Below are 13,434 nucleotides of genomic sequence, written 5' to 3'. Positions count from 1 at the left end.
TTAAATAGAATTCAAAAATCTCGAAGAAAAACTCAAACCATTTTTTATTTCTCCTATTTAAATTATCACATCGTCTCTGATGTAAATATATTTCTAAGAAGAAAGGTTCATCAATGAAATAATGTACAAGATTGCATTCATCTCAAGTATCTGTATAGGACAGTGTTCTTCTTTTCAAACGTACTCGTTTTATTCTTCTTAACTCTCATGTACTTATCTGTATTTTATTTTTAAGCACTTGTATCAACTCAGCTTTATTACAAATTTTACATTTACTCATCACAATATATTACGCACACTATTCTTTCACGATACGATGTTATCTACAATGCTGATGATACAAAAGTAGGTAGTGTTCTGCATAGAATTTTTGTTTCAATTATATCGTTCGGTAGTTCCACTCAACATAAGTAGTGCTATCGATCAACAAATATTTAGGAATCATTCGTATGTTCGTCATGAAGATATTATATGAAAACCTGTCGAATTGATTCATTAATTATTAAATAGATAGTCGCGACATTAGTTTTCTTTACATTGTGGCTTTACGACGATCTAAAGATATCATTACATATACATTCGATTAGATGATAGGAAGCAAATAAACATAGCATTCGATTAGTGCTAAATCGATGAAAAATCGACACTAAAAATGAACTTCTCAAGTAAGGTTTCTTGCCTATATAAAAATAACACTTATCACTGACTTTGTTTTTATACAAATCAGTTGTAATGAGGAACACAAATAATTGATATGTGTTTCATCTATTAATTAGTAAGAAATTTCTGATCTAGAAAGTTACATCATGGTATTGCTTCTGATTTTATGATTCGTATAACGTTGAATTAAACAAAATATATCCAGAGGTATGATAATTGTAACTTATGATTTTCGCCTTACACATTATCTTTGTTTCTCTTGTTTCCCACTTACTATTGTCCGATAATGTAAAGACTTACGAGGTCAAGTCCATTAAATATTATTCGCGCAATACTATAAAATTATACGAATATTTATAACTTATAATAACTTGTTGAGAGTACGCACATATGGCACCAATCTATTGGTTTCATTTCCATCGTGCGTTTAGTATCAAACATTTCGCAACGAACTCTGACACTTTCGTGTTTTGATAAGTTATCTTGATTTTCTTTAAAGCATACCATCTCAAAATTTCTATTACGTATGTGACAAACAGATTATTTGATAATCAAATTAACTTATTAGATTATAATGATATCGATACGAAATTTAAAAATAATTTGTTTCGCCTATTACTTCTTTTCTCACGCAAGCACATATACACGCATTTCTTGCTACTTTATCTATATACAAAACGTTTAAAAATTCACGTTATCGATCAATTCGATAGGAATGAGCCGCTTTGCTTTGAATACATCGTACATGGTTATTGTGATATAATTCCTGATATAGATTTAATTATTCAATCGTGATGCTTTTTATATATATAGATAGGAAAAAGAATCAATTAATCAAAAAAAGATAGAAAACAAATAGCAAAGTTAAAATTCAAAACGGCTCATTGTAAAGAACGTCTCATTTTCTCAAAATTATTCGCACATTTTCGCACTGATTATGACAATATTCACTTACTCTCATATGTACAATACTTGTATCCGTGTTTGTGTGTGTATGTATCTGCACGCGTACAAACGATAAAACCTTATCGTCCGCACGAAGCGTCGATCATCAATCATCGAAATGATTAAAAGGGCACATCTGTTTAAAAAAATTATACCCTCATACAGTCTTCCAATAATTCTTTAATCGTGTCGATTAATGAACAGCCTTATCCTTTCGGTGAACTAAAAATTACGTGTCTGGGAATTCGTAGGAGGTTTTAGTGGTGCGATTTGAAGCATTGACTGTTATAATCCGAGTTTCGTGTACAATGGCTAATTAGTACATTATTAGATAAATCTATACACAGTATTCTTCACGCTTATCGTTTTTTCGTTATCAATTATTATGTGTACATGTGTAAAACAATACGGCAAGTCGATAGGGTATCGTCGTCCTGGATCAGTATCATAGTGATCTCTTTACAATATATCTTTTTCAAAGTCATGCGAAGATTACTTTTTTTTTTTTCGTTGAATTTCTAATGCTGTTTTTCTCATATCAAATGAATTATCTTAGTTGACCATTCTTTTATTTCACGATGATGTCACCATATATACTTAGCCTTTCGACAAAAGTGAGACTAATTAATTGGATTAATTAGAGTACAATTACATTAGCTGTTCAATTTCTGATATTGTAATCAAGAAAGTTAGAAGGGACATCATAGACTACTTCTAAGGTTTTTCACTCAAGAAAGACGATTACTTGCCTTGGTTCCTTTAATTTTTTATAGAAATTTTATTTTGTATAATTAATTTGATCATTCGCAATATCCTTCATATATCACGTTATTAGAGATTCATACGACTTAATAAAAATTCTTTCATTCAACTTACAGTGTGCAGTCGAAAATGAACTTTAATATAATTAATTTGCGTTTCTTTCGAAAGATAATAACGTCCTTCCTGATCAAACATCCTTCCGTCCTCAAACTATCGATTAACTCACGTCCTTCGATATATTGTATTTTTTTGGAAAAGCGTCTCTTGAAATTTCGAAAGAAAAAAAAGATTGTTTAAAAAGGACGAGCACGGAAAAACACGGACTGATGGCAGTCGAGTAGCTATAAGGAAGGATTCTACCTTCGAGAAAAACCTTCGGTCGCTTCGCTAACGAATAAACTTGTAAGATCTCGATAAAGTGAGACAACAAATTGTTCTCGAAACTCGCCAAGAAAATGGACCATTATTTCGTTTTACTTGTCTCCTACACATTCTTATAGATTATTACATTATAATACAAGCGAACATGTGTGGTCAGCATTAATCTTGAATTAAAGTCCCTGAGCGGTAATTTTGACAAGAGGATTCGCCAAGTTCCGTGACGATTCGCGAGAATTCGCCGTGGGAGTACGACGATATGCTGACCGGGATCGTAATATGACTTTCAAGCAGGATGAAGTGTCCTAAATGGTAGACGATGGTTGAGGCACAAGGTCAGTATAATGGTTACTACTAGTAAAAGTACCGAACTTTTCCTCGTCGTTGAACTCGAATCTTCGTAATCATCAGTCCCATCGCCGTTTTTCTTTCGGCTACGAAGTTTCAAATCTAAAAATATGTCATCATTCTTTAATATCAATCAGTATTTCTATACAAATATATGTTTTATATCATTTTATCAAAATATAGTAGTTTTCTTTTTTATATGAAATATATACTTTTACGTACCTCGTTCCTTTAACATATCTTGGTTCCCTTCGAGAATATTGTTCCCAGAATTTTGTCTCAGTTTTCCTGCAAACAACGAATCAGTCGAATATTCTACTTATTGTTTACTTTGGCAAATTAGCTATTACTACTGTTACTATGGATAATACTACATATCGTGCTGGATAGTTACTATGCAAATTCACTACTATGTAAACTATGCAATTTTCACACGATCGAATAATAGCAAGGATGAATGAATGAAAACATAAAAAGAATAACGATAAATTATCATTTTATCAATATCAAGCTTCTCATAAATTTTTAGATACTGTGAAATTTCCTCGCCGTTTGTTGGAAGAGATTATTCCAATAAATAAAAAGTTATTTAATAAATTTTGACACTGTACATTAGAGAGCTAAATGTAATTTTTGCCGAAAGAGTTGTTTTGGTCTGTACAGAATATAATTTATAAAGTCGTTTATTTATACAAGCTAATTTTCCCAACAAAGTACGACTAAAATTAAATTCCGTGAATAAATTTTAATGGTAACTTTGACGAACGCAATATTGTCCTTCATTTGAATCGCGCAATTATTGGTACTGTCTTCTTCCGACTCTGAGATTCTTCCGAGCAAACCAGGACTCTTTCTCCTTTCAGAGCTTAAATTTCACAGCTTCTTGGTTGCATATTCGTCACTTAATTAAATTCTACTCAACTAATTAAAGTCTTTCTCCTTCGGTATGATAGAACTATAAAGCGTCGTTATTTTTCTTGTCACAATACTTACGAATTTAGCAAACTGTTGTTTGCATATCTCATTTGTTTTGTATATAAAATATTTATTTTTTATATACGCAATGAGATAAGAATATAAATTAGAATACCCTCGTTGCTACTAAATATGATAGATTGTGCAGATATCAAACGTTCGATTAATAATACTCTCGAATATTGCTAATTTAAATTTTACTCTCATTTATGGAATTTAGATTATTCGTTGATTGATAAGTATATTTTAAATTTATTTTTCAATTATTATAAAATAAGTCATTTATGAGTTATTAAAATATTTCTAATAATCTTTCAGAGTACTTCCTGTACTTTCAAAAATTACAATAAATTTGTTGTGAATTCCTCATGCGTATATTTTCAACGAACTGCTCTCTCCGAGGGATAGGGTCGAATAAAATTGACCCGTAACAACAAACCGGGTCTATAAATCTTCCATCGTACACAACGTCGCTTCCCAATCTGTTAGCATCAAAATATTTTGCATATATCGATTTCCGGTCGATTCGAGTACATACACAGAAAGTAGGATAGTGCGAGAACCTACCAATCGTAATAAATCTTGGATTTTTCATCGGATCTTCGTAGGAAGAGATCGACGAAGAACTGAAGCGTATGACGCGGTGAAAGAATATTCGCAAATATTTTGTCATATTATAAGATTTTTGCAATCAATTTAAGAGAGAGAGAGGGAGGGAGAGAGAAACAGATAGAGATATAGAGACGGAGAGACATACGGAGATAAAGAAACAGAGAGACAGAAAGACAGAGAAAGAGGGAGAGAAAAAGAAACGTTTTCCCTTTATCCTTGAATATTTCTCGGACTTTTATCAAAAACGTATATCTACGTGTATATATGTACAACGTACATACATACATACATACATACATACATACATACACACACACACATATATACGTACATAGATTAAGTGAAACGCAGATATTTCTAAGAATCACAAACCGTTCGTGACAAACTTGATCAATGATGAGGAAAGATAAAAATGAAATAAACGAATATACTCCAACTGGTTTGTATATTATCATTGTACTCTGAACATGTCATTTCATTGGAAATCGCGTACTACGGATAGGAATATATTTCCCTATGCCGACGTCATAATAAATTTAGGCAATCATCGCGTTCGTGGTCCCGAACGCGGACATATTTAGCATATAAATGGCACCCGCTAGGACAGACAACAGCAGAAAAATACCGTAGAGATAATCGAATTCGTTGCAAATATAAATAAACGTTACCACCTTTTTAACTGTCCGTTTTTTTCTATTTCTTTTGTTTTCTCTCTTTTGCTAATTCATTACATTTAATCAATTAATCAATTATGACTATTCTATCTTTAAAAAACTTTATTTTAGTCAACTTAAACGTATACTATTTTGTCTATAATAGCTATTATATTTTTGGACAATTGATTTTTGTTTTGATCTAAACTGTTAATAATTTAATATTAAATAAACTTACTCTGTGATATATTTATTAGTTCACATACGATTAGGAATGTAATTATATATTTATTGATCTATTTCTTTCTCAGTTTCTAAGCATGTATACTCGGAAGCAGAAATAATGGCTTAAAAAAAAAAAAAGAAAAGAATAGAGCTCTTTGCAACGATGACAACGAACCTCAAAGAACGTAACAGATTAAATGTCAGTTTGGTGCCAGTGTATTTTCGTGCCTTGCTATATTCGCATGTTTTACGTGTATTACTCTTATTCTTTTTAGTGAAATTTTGGAGACCGAATGTTTTTTCTCCTTTCGACATGTATGTTAGGCTTGAGAAGTACGAAAACACTTATATATGAATACATAGAACATCAAAAAATGTAAAAACCATAAACAAACTACGTAAAAGAAATAATAAAAAACCGTATAAATAACTTGAACTTTTACATCATTCGTGATAGTAAAAAGAGAGAAAGAAAGAGATACGATAATAACATCTAAAATCGTGAAACATAACTTTTTAACGAAAAGATACGAAAATTAACATCGAAAGTCCAAATTTTACTACTACAGAAAGTCTTTTCACTAATTAAGCTGAGTTTCCGCTTTACAATTCAACACAAACGTGAACTCACGATATGAGATCTCGCAATCGAAGGAAACTCAAAGCTAAAACTAGGACGAAAATTTTTATATTTATGAAAAATTGAACGTATTAATATATGATTAGAGATTTAGTAATATAGTTAAAATATTCTGATCGAAATATGGTGTTAATTTTATTAATTTCGAAAATGAGTTAATTATTATTAATTTCGTTTTCAAATACGATTTATTATTAGTAATGCTTTATGAGTCGATAAAATTATCACTGAATATTTCAATTTTTTAAAGAAAATTTTATTAGGGATGTTTATTCAACGTATTATGTTATTCATCGATAACATTACATGCTCTGTAGCTATGGAGATAGAGAATATAGCACAAACTTGTTAACATTTAACAAAGGTAGTTTAAATCGATAAATAAATATTTCTGTAATTGAATAATCGGAAATATCTGCATATTACATTTTCAATAACAACCAATATTACTTTCTTTAATCTTTCATTTTCATTCGCAACTGTCTGTTATTTTCGATTGACAACAAATACTAATTATATCGACGTTTTAACGATACATATAATTAAAACATAAAATATTATTTTAGAACTAAACTATTATAAAAATGAAATAATACGATATAATCGATACATCAATATTAAAATAGCACGAAAACATATTATGAATTATTAGTAGATGAATTATTATAAAAGAGAAGAAAGAATTAAAATCAGAATAAATGAAAATATCACGCGTATCACGTATTTAATGAATTATACTTATAAAAAGAAAAAAAAAAGAATATAAAATAAAAAACACAAAACAAGAATCTGGGAACTTCTACGAAAATTTACAAAACGTATTTTTACGACCAAGTTCTGAATTGTGTGAGAGAAAGAATTTCATTTGTTTTCGGATGTCGTTGATGGGAAATACCTACATACGCGACGATGCATTGAAAATGCAGGATTGGAGGCCAAAATCTGTTTCATTCGTAGTGTACAGCATTTCTCGACTGTCGTTTCTCTAAACGTCTATCTCGCGATATCTCGGCTCTACTACGATTGCTACAACTATAGAGTCTACAACTCTATAGATTTACTCTCTCTCTCTTTCTCACAGACACACACACATTTGCTCTCTACCTTATACACACGGTCTCTCTCTTTTTCTCTATTTCTATTTTTCTATTTCTTCCACTTTCTAGGACGCGTGTCTCTGCGAAGCATCGACTTTTGTGCCGCCTTCGGTCGAATGCCCATCGAGCAAACGAGAGAAGGTCGACTTACGAACCTCCGACATGACTCGACTTCACTATTCATTCAGCTTTTAACTTAGAAAGCGAGAAAGCGAGGAAGAAAGAGAAATAGAGAGAAAAAACGATATGCTTTGAAGCACCAGAGTCAGAGTTTAAAAGACTTCGGGTTTAGTCAACGATCAAAAACTCCTAAATAAAATAAAATTTCAGTGAAAAATATTTTATTCGAAATATTACGGAACTTTATACGGAAGATGAAAATTTTCGAAATATCTAGAAATTATAGCGTTTCTTCTTAAAATCCATCCAGCTTATTAATGATTCGCATCGTCGAATATTTTGTTTTTTCTTTTTACATAGGTACTCTATTTACTACGAAATAGAAAAAAAAATGGATGAAAGAGGGAAAAAATCAGGAAATAGGAAAAGAGAGAAAGAGAAAGTATATCAGGAGTCACAAACTACGTGCTTGATCTAATTAAGCAGTGACCCGTTCATTCAACGCAAGCACACGTTACGCGGCATCATTCGAGAAGTACCACTCGGCACAGTGTTAGTAATAAAGGACAAGAGAGAAAACGCCTATGCAAGAGAGAAAAAAAGAGAGAGATAGAGAAAGAGAGATAGAAATCCGCGCTGATTGATGTTCGATTCGTATATCGAACATAAATAAAGTACCTATCAATTGATATCACTTTGCAGTGGAAAATAATAGAATCGACGATCGATATGTGTACGAATGTGCGTGTATTTGGTGGTTCTCTACATTGGTACAGAAAAAGAGAAAGAAAAAAAAAAGAGAGAGAGAGAGAGAGAACGGAAAAAAGACAGAAAAGGAGATAACAAAGTACGACGAGTGTAAGAGAAGAAAAAGAAGTTGTGTGAGAGCGGACGGGTGAATAAAACGGGCCAAGGTAAAACCAAGTTAAAGCCAAAAAAGAAAAAGAAAAAATGGAGAATAGAACAAAGAATAAGAAGGAAGCAGGGTGAAAGAACGTAGAGAACAACGAACTCAAAGATTTACGACCTACGATAAAAAGTACTTTACCTTTGTACTTTGTATCATTGCCTGTGTTGCTATTGGAACCAGAACCGGAAGGTATCGCTGGAAGGCCCAAGAAATGAGATAATTAAAAAAAGTGTAAAAATGTATAGATGAGTATATAAATTTTTAGCTCATATTTAATCATAGGCTTAGTCAATCGTATGTTCGAATTAAAAATTAATAAACGGCGAGAAAAATAATTCTTCATGCCTTCTACATAGATACGTATACAGGGTAAAATATTTAAACGTGAACACTTGAACTTTCGTTTACTTATAAATTTATGAAAATATATTTTTCAGAGTAAGATAACAATGTTTGAGGTATATAAATATAGTGATGAGAAAAGAATTTTTGTAGGATCATCTTTTCCTTAAGAACTTTTCTCGTTTATCGATAAACAACAAAAAATTTTCATGTGTTCTCACTTAAATGGGCCATCCTGTGTACCGTACGTATGTAGTTATATCTACATATATATATGGAATGTATGATAAAACTATAGAGATTCCCAGTTTACATCTCGAGACACGGTTCAACTCTCGGCCCAGTTTATATGTTCTCTAACTCCTTGTTATCTTTGAGTTTATGAGTGCAAACATTTTCTAGCGAAGGTGTACACTTTGACGCCATGTGAGCTTATTTCTTCCCTTCTTTTCGAAACCCGGCTAGTTCCATCTGCCACTTGCGAGAAACTATCTCAAACTACGCGTCGAAGTAACTAAGTATACAACAATTTGGACTTGAGATTTCGAATCCGCGCCTCTCGTAACTGGAACGAAATAATGACTTTTGGAATTATTAATTATATTTATATATATATTGATAATTATTAATATATATTGATTTGTTTTTTGTGGAGATCTTCAGTTTATTCTGACCCGATTTCCAATGAAATTTCTACGATTTCCAATGAATTTTATTCTTAATAATTTAGTCCAGAGATGGACAACTATTTCTTCACCCCGGGCCGCACAGTCCTCACCATTAATCAGTCTGTTCCCCTATTACTTAAGTTCACTAGTCAACATTCTATGCTTAAAAACAAAAGTCATGAAACTCATAATCGTCTTTTCTCATTTTACCAGAGCAGGCAAATGAAAGCGCGGACCACATGTGGCCCGTTGGCCGCCGGTTGTCTACCTCTGATCTAGACTTTCCAATTTATATTTCTGCTTTTATATTACGTACATTTTATTTCTCTTTCCTTTATAACACTTGCATGAATCCATTTCTAATTAATGTCGAATTTTATAGAATTTCTTTTACTTACCGTATACACTGATACTTCCATCGGTGTCGCCCAATGAATTTCTTGAAACACATTTGTATGAACCATAATCCGAAGTATTCACTGAGTGTATAGTTAACTTCATATGAACCTTATAATTGTTGTCCAATAAAATTGGCTCGTATTTTCCTCCTGAAATAAAAATATCGAGTGCTGAATAAAATTACAACATTATGCATCGTGTTCTTAACGTTTGTAGACGTTCTATAACATTTTCTCTTAAAACATTTAAAAATCGTTTTCAAAAATAATATTATCATGTCATACTGAAAATATCAATTCACCCATTTAAAATTATCTGTCATAAGATTGCATCTAAAGAATTGAATTTTCTTTTAAATGAATCTTTCAATCTACAAATCAGATATCACATATCAAACAGTTATTAAATCACATATCAAACAAATCGATTTCGAAGTATAATATTAACTAAAATAATTTCTCTCATTATAAAATGATTAACTCCTTGAAATTCTTTCTTTAAAATAGAGATAATGAGGGAAAAATACATGATGATAATTAAAATTTTTTAAATGACGTTATGTAGATCAGTTTCTTGTAATGATAATATGAAAAATCTTATGCAAGAATTCTTTCACTCTTTCTCTTTCTTCCTTTCTCGCAAAATTTTATATTGCACGACAATAAAAGTCGGACTGATATTTGAACAAAGAGCTTTTTTCTTTTTATCCTTCCTTCTTTTTTTCTTTCTTTCTTTCTCTCTTTCATACGTACACTCTTGCACTCACACATTAGCTTCTTTCTTTTTTAACTTTTTTGATCTATTTGAGAAGAAAAGAAAAATTTTAACGAATTTTTGAAATAATATAATGTTAAATCTAAATTACTAGCAAATCTATTGCATATATTTTATATATTATAATAAAAAATAATATTTCTTCTAAATTCCTAAGAAATTTTATTTGCTCATTGTTATCTCTTAGGTATTGTTAGATTTTGAAAACGGCAAAAAGGAAGGTGCATACGTAATAGAGAGATTGAGATTGAGGGAAAACCATTTGAGAAATTTCAGAACCTGTTAGAGAAACGTTACAATAGTTCAATCAGTTTAGCAGATGCCTTAGCTTGTTCGCAGACCCTGATCAAACTTAGTATTCGGTACACGGCCATCTAAGCTAACGTGATTTCTGTTTAGATCGACACCATTCAGAGACATTTCCGTCGTCCTTCGTAAAGATTGGAAATTTCGTCTCCTTTAGAATTTTCTTGCGATAAGAGAAACGTGTCCGCGAGCAGTTACTATCTAGTTGCGAGATGAGAATGTCGAAAGAAATTTTTCAAAAGAAGTTTTAAACGACGTCAACAATTAAAGGATTTCCTTCGAAGTTTTCGGTCCTCTGAGAAATTATGTACGAAGTTGAATAATATACTTTTAAAGAATGACTTTCTCAGAGAAAAGAAAAGGTAGTAAGAATTAGAAAAATGCTAAGAGAGAAATTTTTCATCAATTATAAATCAAATTAAGTGAATTAAGTTAGATTAGATCGACTCATATTAGTACGAAGACTTAGCGAAAGCTTTTTTTATAGAAAAATAAAATAACATATAGAAAGATTTGCGCATTCTCGTTTTAAACGAAAATATTGTAGTTCATAGACGATGCTTTCAATTAGAAATAAATGGAAATTGATCGAAGAAACAAAAGCGATATAGGTGAAAGGTAGGGTCGACGAGCAATTCGGATGAAACGAGTTCGCTACCGTCGCGAATGATTCTAACCGCTATGCTCTGAAACTCTTGACGCTACAACGAATCTGTAACTCCTGAAAAAACAAATACAAATTTTGCAATTGGTCGCTCCATTTAAAAGAAAATGGAAAATTCTATACATAGAAAATTGTGCCGTCCTTTTCTCTCTCTCTCTCTCTCTCTCTTCCTCTACGTATACCTCGATTCGAATTTTTCAAGTATCGACATTTGTTGTATTTAAATGTGCGCTCGAGCGAGCGATTCGATTTCCGAAACAATACAGTAGGGTATGAGAAATGTAACGTTAAAACTTCCATCATAACTATATCTCTCGATCGTGCATACACGTGTTATAAAATAAAATATCAAACTTTGAGACATTTTTCGATAAATTCCAATTTTTTAAGAAAATATAAAACGAACGATTGTTGGATTGCTATTATCTTAAACAAAAAAAAAAAATAGGAACAACTAGATACGATCAACAACTAGATTGATTTAAATAATGTTTTGTGCGTATAAATTGCCCTTTGAAGGTAGGTAGAATTTTTTGAAAATAGCGCTAACGACATATTTCCATTAGGATATAAAAAGATTAGAAAAGGTATAGTCAGCGAGCTAACACGATTGTCGGATCAAAATCTGGCATTGTACGTGACGTTATTGGTTTCAATACAGATGCAAATATCATCTACAATAGCGTTGTAATAAACGTTATGGAAGGAAAAGCGTGAGGGGAGAGAAAGGATACAACGTTTCTGCTCTCATATATCGACTATACGTACTCGTGTCCTCGGTCTTTCTCATAAATGCCAGATAAAACGACGTTATAACTTTAACGTCCTGTTGGATTCGCATGTATTATTCAAAGGTTAATTCTGTTCGAGTAACCTGTTGTGAGAAAGTGAGAGAGAAAGAGAGAGAGAGAGAGAGAGAGAGAGAGAGAGAGAGAATATTCGGATTCGTAGGAGTTAGTCTATTTAAATGTACCGATGATTCGTATATCTAATACCCTCTTTTTATATAAAACGAAGAGAAGCTAACAGATGAAAAAGAACACGAATGAATTATTAAAGTGAATCATTGAAATTCTTCTAAGATCCCAATATAATTTGAAATTCTGCAATTTTTTCTTATCGTCGAACATTACAACATGCATTAAAAATAACAATGAATGCATTTCTGTAACTAATTAAAATATCAAAGAATACTCTTGATTCGTAATTAGTTATGAGGTAACTACAGCTGAGTAGCTGTAGGTAGGTAATGTTCCATACTATGCCGAGATAATTAAGCCACTACAATAGTCAATACATTTACACTGCAATTAGTAACGCAGTACGGAATAATATGTCTTTAGATGCAATATTTAACCTTACTAAAGATGATAACAATCATCCAAAGTAGAACGTTCACTATATATGTATTAAAGTTAATTATAGTCAACCATACAAAATTCTGCTTGAATTAAAAACTCTAGATGAACGTAATATATGTCGATATCTTTATAGCTTCAAACCAACGCTATTTATCCTGCCTTTATAATTCACTTATAATTGGTTCTGTATTAATTAGATATAACTTAAATAATAAATCAATAATTTTCATAATACGCATAAAGTGTCAGACTCACACTTTGAATATAAATTCCTTCTAATAAAAATTTTATAAAATAGAATATCAAATCATTATGTAAATTTCACTCGATTAATTTATGTGGAAAACAGTGAATTGATTATCAAGATGAAGGTATCGGTTTAAGATCTTAATTAATTTGCTTTACAAATAATCGATCAACTTTAGAAATAATCTACTATATGCTATAATAACGTGCCCGCGCGCGCGTACGCATATATGCACATGTAAACACATAATATTTTCATTTGAACGTACAACAAACTAAAGCGATACGAAAATACAATAAATAAGTTAAAATTCTTTTCGAGAAGAGATTGAAATATCGAAAAATCATC

At 31.4% G+C, this 13,434-nt stretch overlaps 1 protein-coding gene across 2 annotated transcripts in view; it reads right to left on the bottom strand.

Moving 5' to 3' along the window:
• Positions 1-19: 19 nt before the first annotated feature.
• Positions 20-13,434, bottom strand: part of LOC127063425 (neurotrimin-like) — a 148,550-nt gene continuing 135,135 nt past the window's right edge. Inside the window, exons 7-11 of one of the 2 annotated variants that reach the window (XM_050993219.1) lie at positions 9,734-9,883; positions 8,464-8,520; positions 3,316-3,381; positions 3,118-3,195; positions 20-3,050 (exon numbers count right to left, since the gene is read on the bottom strand). In XM_050993219.1, the coding sequence (XP_050849176.1) occupies positions 2,908-3,050; positions 3,118-3,195; positions 3,316-3,381; positions 8,464-8,520; positions 9,734-9,883 (494 nt within the window). In that variant the 3' untranslated portion in view covers positions 20-2,907. The remainder of the gene's footprint in view (positions 3,051-3,117; positions 3,196-3,315; positions 3,382-8,463; positions 8,521-9,733; positions 9,884-13,434) is intronic. The other variant, XM_050993220.1, reaches the window with a different exon arrangement.

This window comes from Vespula vulgaris, chromosome 4 (genome assembly GCF_905475345.1).
Source record: "Vespula vulgaris chromosome 4, iyVesVulg1.1, whole genome shotgun sequence".
NCBI lineage: Eukaryota > Metazoa > Arthropoda > Insecta > Hymenoptera > Vespidae > Vespula > Vespula vulgaris.
Note: the sequence above shows the minus strand (reverse complement) of the source record. Positions and strands in the feature narration are given on the sequence as shown.